This window comes from Oreochromis niloticus, unplaced genomic scaffold (genome assembly GCF_001858045.2).
Source record: "Oreochromis niloticus isolate F11D_XX unplaced genomic scaffold, O_niloticus_UMD_NMBU tig00000678_pilon, whole genome shotgun sequence".
NCBI lineage: Eukaryota > Metazoa > Chordata > Actinopteri > Cichliformes > Cichlidae > Oreochromis > Oreochromis niloticus.
In genome coordinates, this window is record NW_020327211.1 from 412,154 (window position 1) to 432,814 (window position 20,661).

A 20,661-nucleotide genomic window follows, 5' to 3' on the forward strand; every position below is an offset into this window, starting at 1 on the left:
CGCATACAATGTAACTGTTTTGGTTGTGCTGCATGAAAGACGAGTGTGTATTGGGGAGGTTGAGTCATTCAGGAGAACTCTCCCCTTACATTAACTGTTACTGTACCACCTTAATAAACCACGTGCTTAAGACTCTGCATGAAAGTTAAAATATCTAGAAATATATATATATACAGGGAGTGCAGAATTATTAGGCAAATGAGTATATTGTCCACATCATCCTCTTCATGCATGTTGTCTTACTCCAAGCTGTATAGGCTCGAAAGCCTACTACCAATTAAGCATATTAGGTTATGTGCATCTCTGTAATGAGAAGGGGTGTGGTCTAATGACATCAACACCCTATATCAGGTGTGCATAATTATTAGGCAACTTCCTTTCCTTTGGCAAAATGGGTCAAAAGAAGGACTTGACAGGCTCAGAAAAGTCAAAAATAGTGAGATATCTTGCAGAGGGATGCAGCAGTCTTAAAATTGCAAAGCTTCTGAAGCGTGATCATCGAACAATCAAGCGTTTCATTCAAAATAGTCAACAGGGTCGCAAGAAGCGTGTGGAAAAACCAAGGCGCAAAATAACTGCCCATGAACTGAGAAAAGTCAAGCGTGCAGCTGCCAAGATGCCACTTGCCACCAGTTTGGCCATATTTCAGAGCTGCAACATCACTGGAGTGCCCAAAAGCACAAGGTGTGCAATACTCAGAGACATGGCCAAGGTAAGAAAGGCTGAAAGATGACCACCACTGAACAAGACACACAAGCTGAAACGTCAAGACTGGGCCAAGAAATATCTCAAGACTGATTTTTCTAAGGTTTTATGGACTGATGAAATGAGAGTGAGTCTTGATGGGCCAGATGGATGGGCCCGTGGCTGGACTGGTAAAGGGCAGAGAGCTCCAGTCCCACTCAGACGCCAGCAAGGTGGAGGTGGAGTACTGGTTTGGGCTGGTATCATCAAAGATGAGCTTGTGGGGCCTTTTCGGGTTGAGGATGGAGTCAAGCTCAACTCCCAGTCCTACTGCCAGTTTCTGGAAGACACCTTCTTCAAGCAGTGGTACAGGAAGAAGTCTGCATCCTTCAAGAAAAACATGATTTTCATGCAGGACAATGCTCCATCACACGCGTCCAAGTACTCCACAGCGTGGCTGGCAAGAAAGGGTATAAAAGAAGAAAAACTAATGACATGGCCTCCTTGTTCACCTGATCTGAACCCCATTGAGAACCTGTGGTCCATCATCAAATGTGAGATTTACAAGGAGGGAAAACAGTACACCTCTCTGAACAGTGTCTGGGAGGCTGTGGTTGCTGCTGCACGCAATGTTGATGGTGAACAGATCAAAACACTGACAGAATCCATGGATGGCAGGCTTTTGAGTGTCCTTGCAAAGAAAGGTGGCTATATTGGTCGCTGATTTGTTTTTGTTTTGTTTTTGAATGTCAGAAATGTATATTTGTGAATGTGGAGATGTTATATTGGTTTCACTGGTAAAAATAAATAATTGAAATGGGTATATATTTGTTTTTTGTTAAGTTGCCTAATAATTATGCACAGTAATAGTCACCTGCACACACAGATATCCCCCTAAAATAGCTAAAACTAAAAGCAAACTAAAAACTACTTCCAAAAACATTCAGCTTTGATATTAATGAGTTTTTTGGGTTCATTGAGAACATGGTTGTTGTTCAATAATAAAATTATTCCTCAAAAATACAACTTGCCTAATAATTCTGCACTCCCTGTACACTGTAAAATGTAATATTGTGTTTAATTAAAAATATTAAATAGGCTGAACTCAATTTTTATCAATTTGTTATTAGAACTCAATTTAAATAAGTTACCAGTACTTTTTATGCAAAAACGCTGATAAACTCCATTTATTTGAGTTGTCTTAGAAAAACTAAGTAAGCTGGAAGTTTTGCTTCTCAGTGCGGAAGGATGAAAGATGTGTTTTGAAAATGCCACGTGACTACCGTCCTCCTCCCTCTCGGATCAGTCCGCATGTTCACGGTGCATTTTTTATGGAATATGTTGAGCAAACCTGGAGAAGCGTCAGCTCAAGATATTATTGTTGTCATTGCTGTGGATTTTTACCTGATACACTGACTTGGTGAGTAAATGTTTACTCTTATTCAAACTGATTTTGTGGCTTCTCTTAGTTTAGCACCAGGTTTAAAATCTTGCTAGCTAGTGAGTGTTAGCCTAGCGTTGCTGCTGCCGCTGGGCTCATGTTACTTAAAAATTAACACCACAGCCTTAAAAACCTTACATAAAACTATGTGGTGAAATTTTCTGTTGATTGTTTGAAATAAATAAATGAGATAAGAGCCCAGACAAAATTCTTCGGGAGGTGTAGCCGTTAGGGGTGGGGTAGGTGTGGATAACAGAGCTCTCCAAAAACGTGGAAGCACTTTTGCAAATATGTGATATTTTGATAAATTAAGTAGATATTTGAGCATTACACAGCTACATTGTCGCCTGAAAATATCTTAAAAGGTTATTTTGTGACCCAGAAAGGGTAGTCTGGGGAAAAGGAGGATCGCATTTGTCGGCCACGGTTGTCGGAGCCTGTGCGTACTTGTAAGCGCGGCAATGGCGGAGGAGCGCCGCTGAAAAACTTATTACTTTTTCTGGGTCACAAAATAAACTTTTAAGATATTTTCAGGCGAGAATGTAGCTGTGTAAAGTTCAAATATCTGCTCGATTTATCAAGACATCACATATTTGCAAAAATGCACCGACGTTTACGGAGACGTCCATTTTTTTCATGCTTTGTGGCAGCTTTTGAACATCTGTGGCATCTATTAATGTCAAATCTAGCCTTTATTTAACAACATAAGCAAACTCTATGTTACAATGATTGCACAGCCATTAAGGATCAAATCAGTTTCTGAAAAATGTTCTGTTTTTTCTCCCTCTGCTTGCTTCTTACTGTCTTTGAGGCTCGGGACCAGCACTCCTGTTGTTGGACAGAAAGACATCAGTAAGTGTTTTGGTTTTCCAATATATTAGCAACTGTCAGTGACATTTATATTAATCAGGCTGAACTTTAATCATACTTTAGATCAGCCTGTTTTACTTATTGTTTTATTTGTGCTTTGGTTTGGGGAAGTTGTTTCTTTCCTGATCTTTTCCTGTCTTCTGTTATTAGACTTGAGATATGACTGCACTGTGCTGTTGCTGGTGACCACAGTTAATTCTACAAGACATGCTGTGTAAGTAAACAAACAACAACAGTTTGGTCTGCATTTCTTGAAAGATCACATCCCCCAAACTTAGTTTAGAGGGTCTACACTGTATATAGTGAAGTCTGCAAGATTTCTAACAGCAAAATCTGTTTTGTGCCCAAATCATTTTGCACATCATTAGAATGAAAGTTATTTGCCATGTTTGCATAGCCCTTTTTTAAAATGATGCTTTCATGACATTATTGTGTGTTGGGTGGTGGTCAGGGCTATCCAGACTGACAATTTGGGACATTGAATGTCACCTCTCCGGTGGGGAGGGAGCCTGAGATCGTCTAAATTGGAGTCTGTTTTATACCAAATGCAGAAAAAAATGTTTTAAGAAAGCAATTAAGTTCATGTTCCAAAAAATATGATTGTTTGCTTGCAGGACAACAGGAGAGATGAGTCCTCCGTCACAGATGGTGTGGTCAGTGAAGATGGTCGCCTGCAGGTTCAAGCTCATTGCATCTCCAACCCACATCCACTGCCACTGTACTTAAGGGAAGTTAAAGACTTTCTTCTGCACCTACATTTGGATCACCTCGATCCATGACAGTCATTCAGGCAGTAATGCCTGGACTGGAAACAAGCATCCTTAAAATAATACAACATTCCAGCTCATGTGTTGGAATGGAAAACAAATGTGTTGTTTAAATTAGAGACTGCACTTGTGACAGAACAATAAATATTTTATTTTGATTATATAAGTAATGTAAGTACAAAACAAACTGTGGTAGGCCTAAACTTATTTTCAGAATAATTACATCTGAGACTTTGTTTCATTGTAAGATTATAACAGTGATGGCAATATAATTGTTTGTTGTTCAGCAGAACAGTGTCCAGTATGTTGGCTGTTATACTTTGTTGTGTTTGAAAATAAAAGTTGGGCTCATTTTAACATCATTACAAAAAGTGTTGTTAATTATTTTTAATCATATTCAGGTTACCACAAATTGTTTTTTCATTTAGTTGAACTTAACATGTTTGTCAGTAGGTAAACAATTAGTATTGTACAGTCAGAAATATCAAGTTATTGTTAATACTGCAGACTTGCAATGTATAAGTTGTCCTAACAGTCATCTTAAGTAAGCTTTACTTAGTTTTTTTGAGGCAACGAGTTTCCATAATTTTTTTGAGTTCTGGGAACTAACACGGCTGTACAGTGTACTCAAAATGAGTAAGTTGCCCTAACTTGGTCATCTTACGTAAACTTGATCCAATTTTTTTGAGTTCTGGGAACAAATGAGCTTATACAGAGTACTCAAAGTAAATAAGTTGTCCTAACTTAGTCATTTTTAGCTAAGCTTTACTCAATTTTTTTGAGGCAACGAGTTTCCATAATTTTTTTGAGTTCTGGGAACTAATTAGATTTTACAGTGTAGAAAGATATATAGTGTATATAGTTATATAGTAGGGGTTCAACAATACTCGTATCGATATTGAACCGTTCGATACAGTGCTTTCGGTTCGGTACGCATATGTATCGAACAATACAAAATTTTTTATTTATTTTATCAACTTTTCTTCTGACGATGCTGTCTGTGTTGAGCGCTCAGTGGATCTGCGTTCGACTACTCCGCCTAGGCTGCACTGTCGAGCGCAGATCCACTGAGCTCAACGCAAGCTAGCAAGACAGAAGCTAAGCTCGTTGCAACATGGCAACTGCCTCAACGCTACCTGAAATTGAGCCTCCCCCACCCTCATTCAGATCTGGCGTTTGGAACTATCTTGGTTTTCATGTGAAGCATGACCCTGAAGCGCGTCATGGACAAAAGTAAAACAGTATGTCGGATGTGCCACGCAATGCTCAATTGGTGGGAACTAGTGTGTTAGCGCAGTTAGCTTGTTAACGTGTTGACGCCGTTGTTCCAGATTAACTGGTGTTTAGATTAACTGGATTTGGTCGAACAGATGTGTGGCAGTCTTGCGTTTCAGGAGCTGCTACCGACAAACCAGCAAAAAAACCCCCAAATGTGTCATCTGTGACACTTGTGAGGTTATCTCAAACACACTCCGTCAGTCTTGATGCTGTTGAACAAGAAAATGTTTAAAAATGTCGCGAGTTTACCTGGTGATATCCTCATGCGCGACGCGATCGCGAAAACAGCAAACAATTAACACCACGCCGATGTTGTTCACAGGACAGGAAGAGTAAACGATCGGGAGACTCTAGTCGTCGTTATCGTCCCTCTCGCACGTTTTATTTCTCCGGTTTCAGCGTTTTTGCTTCACAACTAAAGCGTGCAGTTTACTTTGTGTGCACTAACATGGACTCGAGTCAACCAGCGCCACCTCTGGCCAAGTGCCACAGCCTACAGCCAGATCAACTTGTGACACACATCTGCAGCACGTTTGAATTCGCTTCATGCACGACACATTTGTACCTTTCAATTGTGTCTGTTTGTGCGTCATGCAAACAAACCTTTGAAATGAATGAAATGATATTGTTGGGAAATCAGTTTCAGTCCGGTTCGTTTTATTCTTCGGGCATCCAGAGACGGCACCGGAACTCAGTAGTCATTTCACAAAACCTTTATTCATCTTCATTTAAGCATGCATTATTTACTCCACGTAAATGAACTAATCAGCAGATTCAGACCAGAGTAAACAAACTGTGGGTGTAAAAAATGCATCATCAGGTCAACTCTAAACTCTCAGCTGGTCTCTTTCTCATTCTGTCTCAGCAGCTGATACAAAACCAGAGCTCTCATCTGCTTCATGTTTCTGTCCTCAGGTTCCCAACATGCCTCGGGGTTGGAGGTTGAGGTGTATGAGGGGGTAGAGTCTGTCCTGCTGCCCTGTGAGGTACCGGGTATTCCCAGTGACACCACAGCAGCAGTGTGGGACTGCAAGGACCTCAACATCCAAACAGTCCATGTGCGTCTACGGAGCGGTGACAGATTTGAAGATCAGAACATTCATTACGCCAACCGAACATCAATGAGAGCTGACGCTCTGCAGACTGGAAACCTCAGCCTCACTCTGAGGAACCCCACAGTCTCTGATAGTGGAACCTACACCTGCATCACCCGAATCTTTGGACGAGATGATAAACAGATCTATGTACAACTGAAGGTCACAGGTTAGTGTTGTGGATAGTAGAGTCATAGTTGGATGTTGGATGATGTTCATGATGTTTGTGTTGATTACAGAACGTCCTCCTCCTCCTCCTGTCTGGCCCAAGGTTCTACCAGCTGTCCTGGTTCCTGTGGTTCTCTTGGCTGCTGCCTTTGGTGTCTTCATGTATCCCAGATATAAAATGATGAAGATGAGAAAAGGTGAGTGTGTGACTGTTTGTCTTATTGGATAAGGAAGAATACTACTGTACGTGTGTGTGGTTTCACACTGAACACACATGACACTGAACACTGAGCAACATTTAAGCTCCATGTCATCATGAAATCACCCCAAACACAGTCTCTATTTTTTTACTCTGTGTCTTGGTCTCATCAGTGTGCTCTCTCTTGCGCCGCCTGTAACTTCTCCTAATCACCCACACGTCTCCCTTGTGCTTTGTCAGAGTGCACCGTCTTAGTCCCTGGTCTTAGTTCTCTACACGTCCTCGCCTTTTGTTACTTCAGCCTGCCTTTCTGGGTCCACATTTAAGTCCTTCTTCACCCCTCACAAAACCTTAACTATTAGAGATGCTACAATATGATCGTTATCAACATATTTCAAAGATATGAGACAGTAAAATTTAAATTAATACATTCTCAAAGATTATTATTAGATTTTCTAATAATCCAAGAATATTCTAATAGGTACTGAGATAACTGTAAAATTACAGACTGTTGGGTTCATTTTAAGAGATAGAAGACAAATATGCTCAAATTTCATTTTCATAAATCTATTAAGCAGTTGAAGGTTCAAGTTAAAAAAAACATCTGCCGTGTCTCTCTGCTCGCGCAGGAGGCCCAACAAACAAAGAGCCCCACAGCCAGACAGGAAATGCTTGTTATTATGTGTGATAGCAGGACATTAAGGTGATGCAGGCTCACGTTTCTCCTGCAGCTTTCTGGGTGTCTCCTATTTGGAGATGAGCCTTCTGCCAGCAATGCTCCTGTTACCATGGCAACTACCTCTCACCCTCCAGTGTACGGTTAAAAAGGGGGCGTAGTGCATACTATAAGAGCAGGTTTATGACCGAGGCCACATTCCTGTGAGGGGTCTTAGTCTGTGTCTGTCAGTGTACAACACACTGTGTGCAGTAAACAATAAAACACAAATATGTGATTCTAATCATGAGATATTAGCCTTACAGATAAACATAAATCCCAACAAAAGTCTGATTGGATATCAGTGTTAGAAATAAATACAAAGCTTAATTTAATTAAGAAACAAAGTAGAAGAAAAGTAAAAGTAGTGAGTAAAAGAATCATTTAGGATTAACAACACAAACTGTTTTGATAGCAGAAACAGTTTGTCTTACAGTTCTCGGATGTTACCGCTAGCTTTACAAACACATTCTTCTTCATGTCTGTCTATGTGGTTTTTATGGATTAAATGATAGTACAACCATCATCTATCTTTTCATTCATCTCCATTATAAATGCAGGAATTTGCTGGCTTTATTAAAACTGTCACAATTTAACACTCAATGCCAAAAACAGAGTTGATCCATGTTTCTATGAACACTGTTTCATATATCAACAGCTCTGAAAATCCCCTTTTTTTTTTAGAAAAAGTAATGTAGAACATGATCTCTCTCACTCTCTGTGTCTCTAAACACTCCAGCAAACTGGTAATCGCATCTAAACAATTGGGGTAGTTTTTGGCCAACACCATGTAGCACCTGGATGTTAGGATCTTTTACAAGAAGGTGTTGTCTGACCTCTAACTCTTGCTGCCATATGTCCATAGTACTGATACTAGCAGTAGTAATACTAATATTGTGCAGAAACACACAGACTGGCTTCAAGAGCGATCACTGGCATGCAAATGGTGAAAACATGTCACAGTCTTAGCTGCAAATCAGAAATGTTGATAGGTAAATTAAACTAAAGTTTTGGCATTGACACAGAGTTTATTAATCCCACACTGGGGAAATTTGGTGATTTGGCGGATACGGGTGGAACGGAGGATGAGACACTGGGTTTGGCTGAACGTAGACAGTTCCCATGGCACCCAAGGCTCCTTCTGGCAATACAGCCCTTGGACCAGTATTTATTAGGCTAATGTGTGTTTAACTATGGACAACTGAGCACAATGGGAGTACCAGGGGTGTCAAACAGAAAGAAACTAATCTTTTCAAAGTGGTTACCAGATAAGGAAAGCTGAATGGCCTGAGAGCGATGGGTAACTTCAGTGACTTTAGTACCATTTAATTTGAACCAATCAGCCAGTGAAAGTGAAAGTACGAGAGTTCAAAGAGACTCAGGGATTCATTACACCACCTCCATCCACAGCCTGCTTACATGTGCTGTATAACAACAATTACAAACATTAAGATGTTTACAAAGAGGTCTAAACATAAAATCTGTTCCCAGAGCTTCACATATAAATTCTTTCACAGGCTGTTAAAAGCTACAGGAGACTCAAAGGAGCTGTTGTTTTACAATCTGCTCTAACTCAGTGAATAAAAACTATTCCTTTATAATAAATGCTGCAAAGAACCTTTTCAAAGTAAAAAAAAAATTAAATTAACCGGACTAAACATCCTGATGTAATGATTGTTAAAATAGCTGGCTCAGTGAAATCTTTTTCTAATTCTAATGAAAAGCATCAGATTCAGTTAAGGACTATGAAAGCAAACCTCTGTGATATGAAACTCTTTGAGTACACAAAGACCTCATAAATGTTATTTATTGATTTACTTGTAGTAATTAACAGAGCTATGGTAAATATTTGACACTTCTGTCCTTTGTAATCACAGCTCTTCTGCCTGTGGACATCATCAAGTGGAATTAAGACACAGAAACATGATGAAAAGCTACTTTGATAATGGAGCAGACACACAAAAATGAATAAAAAATGACAGAGAACTAGAGACTGATGCTAATACAGGAGTGAAGAGCTGCTGTTTACACAGCAGAGGAGATGATGGAGGATCAACCTCACTGACATCTGTCTCATTGTTCTGTTTTCAGATTACCCTTTGGAGATGGTGGAGGTGACAGAGGTGGAGGAGTCGGTCCTGCTGCTGTTTAAAATCAATGAAGAAGATGATCTTCCTCAGGATGTCAAAGTGGAGTGGAAACACCAAAACATGATGGTCCATGTGTATCAGAACAATGAACACCTGCATCTCTTACAGGACCAGGATTACAGAGACCGCACAGAGATGAATGAAGATCCTCTGAGAAATAAAGACTTCAGTCTGAAACTGAAAGACCCCCAACTTAGTGACCATGGTGGCTACACCTGCACCATCTACAACAAGGGTGGATACATCCTGCTACACAAAGTAGTCTCATTAAATGTCACAGGTGAGAAAAGCAGCTGTTTGTGCAGCCTCACACATCAACACACAAGCAGTTCAGCTCCAAGTCAGAGAAACACTGAAAACAGGATGAAGAGCTGCTGGTTACACAGCAGAGGACATGATGGAGGATCAACCTCACTGATGTCTGTCTGTTTCATGTTCTGCTGTCAGTTTTCCAGGCAGAGATGGTGGAGGTGACAGATGGGGAGGAGTCGGTCCTGCTGCCGTTTAAAACCACAGCTGACCTTCATGATGTCACAGTGCAGTGGACACACAAGAACATGAAGGTCTGTGTTTATCCAAGCTGGAGAGAACAACCAGACACACAGGAGCAGGATTACAGATGGCGCACTGAGATGAAGAAAGACCCACTGAGAACTAAAGACCTCAGTATGACTCTGAAAGACCTCCACCTCACTGACAGTGGAGTCTACACCTGCACCGTCTGCAACAAGGATGGACACATGCTGCTACAGAAATCAGTGACTCTCAGTGTCAGAGGTGAGAGTAACAGCTGTTTTTCCACATTAACAGAAAACATGAGCGAAGAGCTGCTGGTTATAAAGCAGAGACAAAAACTCAGCTAAAGAGTAAACAAACAGCTGTTTGCAGAAAGTGCTTAGCGTGTCCACTATCCACTGACACTGAATCCTCACAGAAAAGCATTTCAGCTCCAAGTTTAACATTTCATCTGTTTTATCATTAAGATAATGTTTTCTTACTTCAGTTATGTATTTATTTATTAATTTATTTACTGCTACAAACTGAGATGATCAAACACTGTCAGGAAAACCTGCCATAAACGTTGTCATAACACAGAGTCAGTCTGATATCAGTCTGCAACTGACCAGAGTCAAGTTGCCAATTGCATTCAGTCTGTTTGCGATAATACAGCAGTTAACTGTGATAAAGTCTCAGAATCATATCTGTTGTCTGCGTAGACAACAATTCACATTTAACACAAGCTCAACACACACAAGCTCTGGGGGTTTGTTTAGTCACCACAAGTGACCACTGAGCCATTAGCTTTCTCTGAATTATGACGTAGCTTTGTCAAGCTCAATGTGTCCAGAGTGGGACGACTTTTCAGCTGAGTTGATTTAAAGCAGGTTTTCTCATTTAATGTTATTTCAGGATGGTGGTGTATGAGATAAGCTCTCTTGTTTATAGTATTCACAGAGTATTTTGGTTCATAAAATACTGAGGTTGATGATTGCAACCTAAGGTTGAAGGGGCGGTATATTATAAACGATTAAGTTTCATCAAACGACAGTAACCCCTCTGTGAATCTCTATCTAATTATGATAGAGGGCTGTGGGCTTTTGTCCTGAGTGAGGGACCAGAGAAAGAGCAATTCAAAAATCCCCATGAGTGAAAAATCTAGGGAACAGTTTAAACTGCCCAGGAAAGAGTTACCGGGCCTCCACCCTGAAGCCAATCTTTGGAAGGCTGCCTGTGGGTGAGTGCCTAGTTTGGTGGGCCCCTGCACCATCGGGTTGGGAAACAGATCCTGACTGTGATCATTTTTCTATATCTTTAACAACCCTCTTACAGGTGAAATGATAAAATCATGGAAAAGGTTACTTGTGTTTATTTTTTTCAGTGTTAGTTCCTCACACTGACACAGAATAATAGGAATAATTTAAAATCATTATTCTCACATACAAATTCATGAACCATGAGCCCCTGTGTTATCTTAAAGATTTCATAGTTACGTTATACTAACAGAGCGTGTTACTCTCATACTGAAGGCTTATTTGTGGTTCATAGAGTTCTTAAAGTAGAACGGGAGACTTTGGACCATCTTCTATGGAACCAGGATTCAGAAGACACACATTGTCTCTACTTTTAAGACTCGTTAAAATTTCCTTTTTGTCACAACTCATACTTAGGGCTGTGAGTTGTGAGTATGATCCATGCAGTGCAGCAGAGAGATGGTGGCTTCTGCTGCCTCTGTGTTCTGATAAGAACCACAAACACTTTATGTAGGCAGAATCATTGTTCCTATGTGGATAACCCTGTGAGAGATTTATCAAGGTCCAAGTGGGTCCAACAAGTGGTAAACAGGCCAGTACAAGAACTCACATATAAAACCACACAGTCTCCTCTGGTCCATCTGTCAGCTCTGTGCAGTAAAATATTTGGTCGTGTGATTTTAAGGGTTTAATTTTAGTGTTCAGAGAGTTTCAGAGTGTAGTGATTTCTGTTTGGAGGTCAAACTGTGTTCTGAGTGAAGCAGTTGGACATTTATGAAACATCCTGATCAGATGCTGAACCACCTCAGCCGTCCCCTTACAGCCTCTCTGAGCTGCTGAAACCTTCTCTGCTCATTAAATGAGAGAGAATTAAATTGTGAAACAGATGGATGAAGCTTCAGAGTCACTTTGATCTTTCTCACATTTTAAACTGTAAATGTCCCCAGAACGAGCTGGAGGTCATCTCTCCATGAAACCAACAAAACCACATCATCTGCAACAAGCAGTGTTGGTCAAGTTACTTGAAAAAAGTAATCAGTAACTAATTACTGATTACTTCCCCAAAAAAGTAATCCAGTTACTTTACTGATTACTTATTTTCAAAAGTAATCAATTACTTAGTTACTTAGTTACTTTTTAAAAACACGATTTACAACCTGAATAGGTGATAAAGCGATAGATCTTTCAGCCCAATTCTACTTTTTCTGCATAATCCATCATACAAAATGTAATCAAATGGAAAACTCTCTTTTTAAAACTTGTTTTATTAGTTTTAATCTTTTAACTTTGTGCATCAAGCAAAAATTAAATTATATGCAACATTCTCTGACTGGAAGAAATTTGTTTAACATTTAAACCTATTTTCTGCACATTCCAGCACATAAAATAAAATATGTTTTTGTGTTTACACTCACTCTTTCAAATAGATGCAAGTAAAACACAGCAGAAAATAAATAAAGTCAAAGGCTAGTTGCTCTATTTTCACCTGTAAAGCAGGAGTGGGGTAGGCGGAGGTTTACCCTGGTGCAGGTGAGCCGCAGCGGTCAGTGGAAGAATCCGCGAGTTTCTCTATGAATTTCCCATTACAGTCGTAGCGCACTCAGCGCTTGCTTGGAAGTTAAGGGGTTTTTTTCGCTGTAAAAAGAAGTTTTCTTCCCATGCACAACGGACACTAATGTTTTTGTCACTTTTTATGGAATCAAACTCAAAATAAGGTCAGTACTTCCACGCTTTAAACGCTGCATGCTATACTCTCTCCCGCACTCCATATATTATCCATTGTTGATCTGCAGACAGCTGTTGTCACGAACGTCGCACTCGCTTACGTCACTGTCATGAGACATTCTCGCAAAAAACTCACGGTTTTAGTAACGCAGTAACGCAGCGTTCCTACGGGAAAGTAACGGTAATCTAATTACCGTTTTTGCAATGGTAATCCCTTACATTACTCGTTACTTGAAAAAAGTAATCGGATTACAGTAACGCGTTACAAGTAACGCGTTACTGCCCATCTCTGGCAACAAGACACGAGATCCTGACACCACCAAACCCAACACCCTCCACCCCTCACTGCACCTACAAACTCTATCCATAAAAGTGATGAACACAGTCAGTCACAAAGTCAAACAGCAACCAGGAAGTAGTCTGACTGATTACCAGCAGAAATCTGCACAGCTGTTTGTGCAGCCTCTCACATCAACACACAACAGTTCAGCTCCAAGTCAGAGAAACACTGAAAACAGGAGTGAAGAGCTGCTGGTTACACAGCAGAGGACATGATGGAGGATCAACCTCACTGATGTCTGTCTGTGTTCATGTTCTGCTGTCAGTTCTGCAGGTGGAGATGGTGGAGGTGACCCAGGGGGAAAAGTCTGTCCTTCTGCCCTTCAGAATCAAAGACGACCTGCCTGTGGATGTAACTCTGCTGTGGAGACATGAGAATGTGACGGTCCACACATATCAGAGAGGCCAATATCAGCCTGACATACAAGGGCACACTGAGATGAAGAAAGACCCACTGACAACTAAAGACCTCAGTCTGACCCTGAAAGACCTCCACCTCACTGACAGTGGAGTCTACACCTGCACCATCTACAACAAGGATGGACACATGCTGCTACAGAAAGCAGTGATTCTCAGTGTCAGAGGTGAGAGTAACATATGTTTGTCCACATTACAAATCCTCAGTGAAAAAGATCCAATCAAACAGCCTGTGATGCATCATGGGAATGTGACATATGTAGAATCAGTGCAGGTTTGCTGTATGTGAGTTGAGCCGTACAGTGCAGGAGAGAGAGGGTGGCTCCTGCCTCTGTTTTACAGTCCATGATTGTATAGAAGCTGTTCCAGAGTCAGCTCATGTTCACATATTTATGAAGTCTTACACTGGAAAGTCTGCTGTTGATCTCAGTAAATGAACGGGGTTTCCTCATTCCCTGTACACAGACTGGCAGATGTTGATATAAGAAGATGACGTGGTGCTCTGTAGGGAAACAGAACAAGTCCACCATCAAAGCAGACTGTTTTCTCAGTTTGATATGTAGGACTGTGTCACAGTCTAATGTTTATTAATTCCAATATATTTTAAATTGATAGCCCATTTGTGCTCTTTCAGTTTGAGCTTGTTTTATATTTAATGTTGAAGTTATGGCACAAATCATCATCATCATCATCATCATCATCGTTTATTTGTATAGCCCTTTAAGAACACACAAGGCAGTCCAAAGTGCTGAACAACACAGGTTAAAATAACTACCAATTTAAAAATACGATAAAATCATTACATACAATAAAATAAATAAGAAGGTGTCAGTTTCCTACAGAGTTAAAAGCCAGGGAATAAAAATAGGTTTTCAATCTGGACTTAAAGACCTGCACTGATGACGCTAGTCTAATTTGAAGGGGAAGGTTATTCCAGAGCATCGGAGTCACAATTGAAAAAGCTCGGTCTCCTCTGAATTTCAGCCGCGACTTAGGAACCGACAACAACAGCTGCTCAGCTGAACGGAGCGAGCGAGGAGGAACATGTGGTTTCAGCAAATCAGATAAGTAGACAGGAGCCAGACCATTTAAAGATTTAAAAACCAATAAAAGGACTTTAAAACGAACCCTAAATTCAATGGGAAGCCAATGCAAAGAAGCCAGAACCGGAGTGATGTGATCGAATTTCCTACTACCGGTTAAAAATCGTGCCGCCGCATTTTGCACTAACTGCAGGAGTGACAAGGTGCCCGACCCGGCCCGTATTAAAAGGGAATTACAATAGTCCAGACGTGAGGTGATAAAAGCATGACTAAGAGTTTCCAAATTGGGTTTGGAAAGGAAAGGCTTAACCTTCGACAGGCGTCTGAGGTGATAAAAAGCAGATTTTACCACCCCATTTACATGACCTTCAAATGTAAGCGCGGAATCAAGTTTAACACCAAGATTAGTGATTGAACTTTTCAGATGAGAGGTCAAATCACCAAAATCAACATCTGGGGTATCAGTAGAGCGATGCGGGCCATATAAAATTGCTTCCGTTTTGCGACCATTAAAATTCAAAAAATTATTTGCCATCCATAATTTATTATCGCTAAGACAGTCAAGCAATGATTGACATGGGGAGGTATCCAAATGACTAAAAGGTAAATAAAGCTGACAGTCATCGGCATACAAATGAAATGACACTCCGTGTTTACGAAAAATCGCACCAAGGGGGAGTAAGTACAGCGAGAAAAATAATGGCCCAAGGATAGATCCCTGGGGCACACCCCAAAGCAGAGGGGCCACAGAGGAAGCGGCCAGTCCCAGTTTGACACAAAAACTCCTTTCGGAAAGATATGATTTCACCCATGACAATGCCAAATCAGAAATTCCCACTCAGTGATGTAAGCGGGAGATCAGCAGGTCGTGGTCCACTGTGTCAAATGCAGCTGTCATGTCCAATAGCACAAGCACAGCATATTTACCACGATCAGTCGCAACAAGAATGTCATTCATAACTTTAACAAGAGCTGTCTCCGTACTGTGAAAGGGCTTAAAACCAGATTGGAAGATTTCAGACAGTTGCGAGTCGTTCAAATAATCCAACAGCTGGGTATGTACAACCCTCTCCAAAATCTTGCTTAAAAAAGGAAGCTTGGAGATAGGTCTAAAGTTTGACATAGTAGAACTATCAAGGCCAGGTTTCTTATGTAAGGGGTGTATGACTGCATGTTTAAACCGGTTAACAGACTAGTATTGATAATTTTCAGGATATAAGGTCCAATGATGGGAAATACTTTTTGGAGAAAGCGGGGAGTAACAACATCATTCGGGGAGCCACAGGGCTTAGCATGTAGCACCAACTCCTCTAAATCACGCAGTGAAATCGGTGCAAAAGCAGGAAATAGGCTTGAGCAAGGCGCATGCATGGCCGTATCAACAATAGGTGGGATCAGAGGCCTCAGGCTAGCAATCTTGTCCATAAAAAAGGTAATAAACTTATTGCACATAGCCTCAGAGGACGGCAAAAGGTCGTTACCCTCCAAGTTAAGTACAGAATTTATCGTACTGTATAAAACACGAGGGTTATGAGAGTTGGCCGAAATAAGTTGAGAAAAGTAGGAGTGTTTATCGGCCTTAACTGCCCTCTGATAAGTTTTCCGACTAATCTTTAAGGCTTCCAGGGACACATGCAATCTATCTTTTTTCCACTGTCTTTCACATTTCCTACATTGTCTTCTAAAAGCTAAATAACTAAATAACCAGAGAGCTCTAAATGAAGAGAGGATTTGAATCTTTGTTAGGCTGTTTTAGAGGAAAGTCAAATAGGGGAACATATAAGGTCTAAAAGAAAATTGAAAACCATAACTAGCGGAACATGGAACTTGGAAATACACTGGGCTGAAAGAAATAGAAAAAATACAGCAGAAGTACATGAAGAAAATTCACTGAGAAGTAGAGTTGATGTTTTGACCAGGACTGACAGAAATCAGCACTATATATACACACAGAGAAGGGTAATCAGGGGAGTAGAGACAGTTGGGAAAATGAGACACAGATGTAAAAGAACAGATAATAAGATGAGGGAAGTAAAACTCACAGTAAAGAGCAAGGGATGAATAACTATCCAATAAAGCAGGAAGTGAGAAGTGATAACTAAACATGGAAATGCAGACACAGAAAAAATGGAACAAGAAACACTGAGAGAAAAACTAAACTCTAATACAACCCAGAACTAAGAAGTAGACTAAAAACACTCAAGAAAAGTACAATTATAAAACATAAACACTAAAAACACACAAATGAAGAACCAAACAGAATATTTAAATAAAAACTTTACAAATGACATGACTGCTAAAAGACTTAAAAACCCTAGGTCAAACAGCTCAAGGCCATGACAAAGATAGACTAACAATCACAAAATTAGGGAAGCATTTCCAACTAATGAAGAAGCCAAATTGTTTTACTGGCTCATGTAATGAGAGAGAAGAGTCTGATGGTGCACAACATTGTGGGGATGAGGACTTTGAAGATCCATCTTCTAGTAGCTCATCGGTCCCCAAATCTTATACTGAGTCCTTTAACCGGTACAAGATTTGGATCTATCAAAGGAAGTGTCTGATTTTGTGGGTCTGGCCTCAGTCAGAAAATCTCCTGGCTCCAGGAAGTTCAGACCTGACGTCTCTACAATGAGTCATCTAGATGTAAAGGATGTTGTCTGTCTGACTATGTTCTCCTCTGTTTTCTCTTTAGAGTACCAGCTGGAGATGGTGGAGGTGACACAGGGGAAGGAGTTTGTGCTGCTGCCCTTTAAAATCAAAGAAGGCTTCACCCAGGATGTCAAAGTGGAGTGGAAACACAAAAACAAGATGGTCCATGAGTATCAGATTGGTAAAGACCAGTGTCACTTAAAGGGCCAAGATCAGAAACAGCGCACTGAGATGAAGAAAGACCCACTGAACACTAAAGACCTCAGTCTGACCCTGAAAGACCTCCACCTCACTGACAGTGGAGTCTACACCTGCACCGTCTACAACAAGGATGGACACATGCTGCTACAGAAATCAGTGACTCTCAGTGTCAGAGGTGAGAATAACATCTGTTTGTCCACATTACAAATCCTCAATGAAAAAGATCCAATCACCAAGCACCTGCCTCTGTTTTACAGTCCATGATTGTATAGAAGCTGTTCCAGAGTCAGCTCATGTTCACATATTTATGAAGTCTTACACTGGAAAGTCTGCTGTTGATCTCAGTAAATGAACGGGGTTTCCTCATTCCCTGTACACAGACTGGCAGATATTGATATGAGAAGATGATGTGGTGCTCTGTAGGAAAACAGAACAAGTCCACCATCAAAGCAGACTGTTTTCTCAGTTTGATATGTAGGACTGTGTCACAGTCTAATGTTTATTAATTCCTATGAGGTGCCGTAAGGGACATTATTACTGAAATGCTCTCACACACACTACTGAAACGCTCTCACACACACTACTGAAATTTTACCTCTCACACACACTACTGAAATGCTCTCACACACACTACTGAAACGCTCTCACACACACTACTGAAACGCTCTCACACATACTACTGAAATTTTACCTCTCACACACACTACTGAAATGCTCTCACACACACTACTGAAACGCTCTCACACACACTACTGAAACGCTCTCACACACACTACTGAAATGCTCTCACGCATTCCACTGAAACCAGAGGCATTTCCGCTGAACAGGAAGTTGTTTCCTGACAAGGAAACTGATGGAAAAAGTGGTATATTGCAAAACACTACAAGGATGTCTACTCAACAACCTGCTAGTACAGCGGTCCCCAAACTTTTTTGCGCCACGTACCATTTATGGCCGACAATAATTTCACGGACCGGCCTTTAAGTTGTCTTGGATAAATACAGTAAAATAAAACCAGTACCGCTTCCAAAAAAAGAATATTTAATTATAACACACGGGAAAAGACCCAAGGAAACCAAGTTAACAATATAAACGATAAAAAAAAAAAATAATAAAAAAAACCCGATAAATACCCTGAAAACAATCAATTTCAAACTCAAGCCTCAACTCTTGTGACCCGGTACCAAATGAATCACAGACCGGTACTGGTCCAGGACCTGGGGGTTGGGGACGGCTGTGCTTGTAGCTTAAGTGAAGCAGCCACATTACTTAACAATATTTTAGCTTCCTTGAATCAAGGAATGGATTCAAGGTGCAAGAAGGAATTCGGCAAGTATGTCCTGTTTCCCCTAAGCTTTTTATATTGGCAACTCAGTTGTTAACACTATTAATCAAAAATTCTAACGACATACAAGAAATATCAATTTTTAATAAAGACTTCAAAATAAGTCAATTCGCAGATGATACATCTATTTTTCTTTAAAGAGAAATACGTGGTCGAGAAAACTAAATTTTCTCTAAAGCTTCTCGTTTATCTCTCAGTATCAAAAAATGTGAACTTCTCCCGATTCATACAAGCTCTGACTCTTCAATAGCTTTGGTTAGAGTTGAACCTAAAGTTAAATATATAGGGCTGATAATATCTAAAAAAAAAAACAATTAGCAGAGAAGAGACTAATATTTCTAACTGTATCATGGAGATGAAGAAATCACTTAGCCAGTGGTAAACCAGAGACCTCGCTATTATTGGCAGAAACATCCTATCTAAAGCTGAAGGCATCTCCAAATTGATTTATCCTTGTCACTCTCTATATATCTCCTCTAAAAACATTAATAAGGCTAACACATTTATTTTCAAATTTTTGTGGAGGAATAAAACCCATTACATTGAAACATCTCAGAAAAATATTGTCTAAACTGTTCTAAAAGAGAATATAACAAATTTTGTGAACTGGTCCCACTGCCTCTGCTTCATTTGATTAAAAATGTTATGATATACAATAAGTTCCCATCTGTGCTCCCAAATTTATTGCTAGGGCAATGTCAGCTGTTTGATAAAAATGCAATAATAGATTTATTAGTAGTTTCTTCAAAGACAAAATATTTCATAGTTACAACAGAATGGTTACATTGCATGGTTCTAATTTAGTTATTTCATATACTGGATAAAGCATACTAAAAATTTATGAAATAGCCTATTCTACCTAAAGTTGAAGAAACACACTTAAAGTAATATACAAAATTAATCCTGTGGCAGAATTACTAAAAAAGAGATTTGGTTTTGAGGTGGATCAATGTTCTTTTTGTACTGATGAAAATGAAACCCTAGAACATCTTTTTTTCTATGCCCTATCACACAATGCATATGGTGCAACTTAAAAAAATTGGATTTCCCTAAATATTAATGATGTGCCACTATTTGAATTACATCATAAATTTTTTTATATGGATCATCATCATACTTTTGAGTAAATATCATATCCATTGTGCTAAATGGAGGAACGCTAAGCCTTCTCTCCCTGGTTTTATTAATGATTTTAAGATATTTTTTTCTTTGCTGAAAAAGACAAAAAGCACATATGCCAAAAAAAATTAACCAGGATAATGCCCGTCTGCTATTCTAAATTTTGACTTATGCTGAGGCTTATATATTGTTAAGTAATGCAGCTGCTTCACTTAGGCTACTAGCAGGTTGCTGAGTAGACATCTGTGTAGTGGTTTGTTTGAAATCTACCACTTTTTCCTTCAGTTTCCTTGTCAAGAAACAACTTCCTGTTCAACTGAAACGCCTTGGTGTGTGTGAGAGCATTTCAGTAATAATGTCCCTTACGGCACCTCATAGATTCCAATATATTTTAAATTGATAGCTCTTTGTGCTCTTTCAGTTTGAGCTTGTTTTATATTTAATGTTGAAGTTATGGCACAAATAACCAGAGAGCTCTAAATGAAGAGAGGATTTGAATCTTTGTTCGGCTGTTTTAGAGGAAAGTCAAATAGGGGAACATATAACATCTAAAAGAAAATTGAAAACCATAACTAGCGGAACATGGAACTTGGAAATACACTGGGCTGAAAGAAATAGAAGAAATACAGCAGAAGTACATGAAGAAAATTCACTGAGAAGTAGAGTTGATGTTTTGACCAGGACTGACAGAAATCAGCACTAT

At 39.9% G+C, this 20,661-nt stretch overlaps 2 protein-coding genes across 3 annotated transcripts in view; both read left to right on the forward strand.

Moving 5' to 3' along the window:
* Positions 1 to 5,843: 5,843 nt before the first annotated feature.
* Positions 5,844 to 9,874, forward strand: LOC112844645 (uncharacterized). Its single transcript, XM_025904261.1, has 4 exons — positions 5,844 to 6,303; positions 6,374 to 6,499; positions 9,308 to 9,646; positions 9,822 to 9,874. The coding sequence occupies exons 1-4, from the start codon at positions 5,940 to 5,942 to the stop codon at positions 9,872 to 9,874; spliced, it is 882 nt and encodes a 293-aa protein (XP_025760046.1). The 5' UTR covers positions 5,844 to 5,939.
* Positions 9,875 to 10,016: 142 nt separating this feature from the next.
* Positions 10,017 to 20,661, forward strand: part of LOC109199627 (muscle M-line assembly protein unc-89) — a 39,829-nt gene continuing 29,184 nt past the window's right edge. For both annotated transcript variants that reach the window (XM_025904263.1, XM_025904262.1), the window contains exons 1-3: positions 10,017 to 10,143; positions 13,448 to 13,765; positions 17,337 to 17,669. In XM_025904263.1, the coding sequence (XP_025760048.1) occupies positions 10,035 to 10,143; positions 13,448 to 13,765; positions 17,337 to 17,669 (760 nt within the window). In that variant the 5' untranslated portion in view covers positions 10,017 to 10,034. The remainder of the gene's footprint in view (positions 10,144 to 13,447; positions 13,766 to 17,336; positions 17,670 to 20,661) is intronic.

Bases quoted from the DNA above. Each gene is read 5' to 3' on its own strand.
- LOC112844645 (XM_025904261.1), top strand. From the start codon at position 5,940: ATGTTTCTGTCCTCAGGTTCCCAACATGCCTCGGGGTTGGAGGTTGAG. The intron at 6,304-6,373 runs GTTAGTGTTGTG...TGTTGATTACAG, and splicing joins TGTACAACTGAAGGTCACAG to AACGTCCTCCTCCTCCTCCT. The intron at 6,500-9,307 runs GTGAGTGTGTGA...TTCTGTTTTCAG, and splicing joins AATGATGAAGATGAGAAAAG to ATTACCCTTTGGAGATGGTG.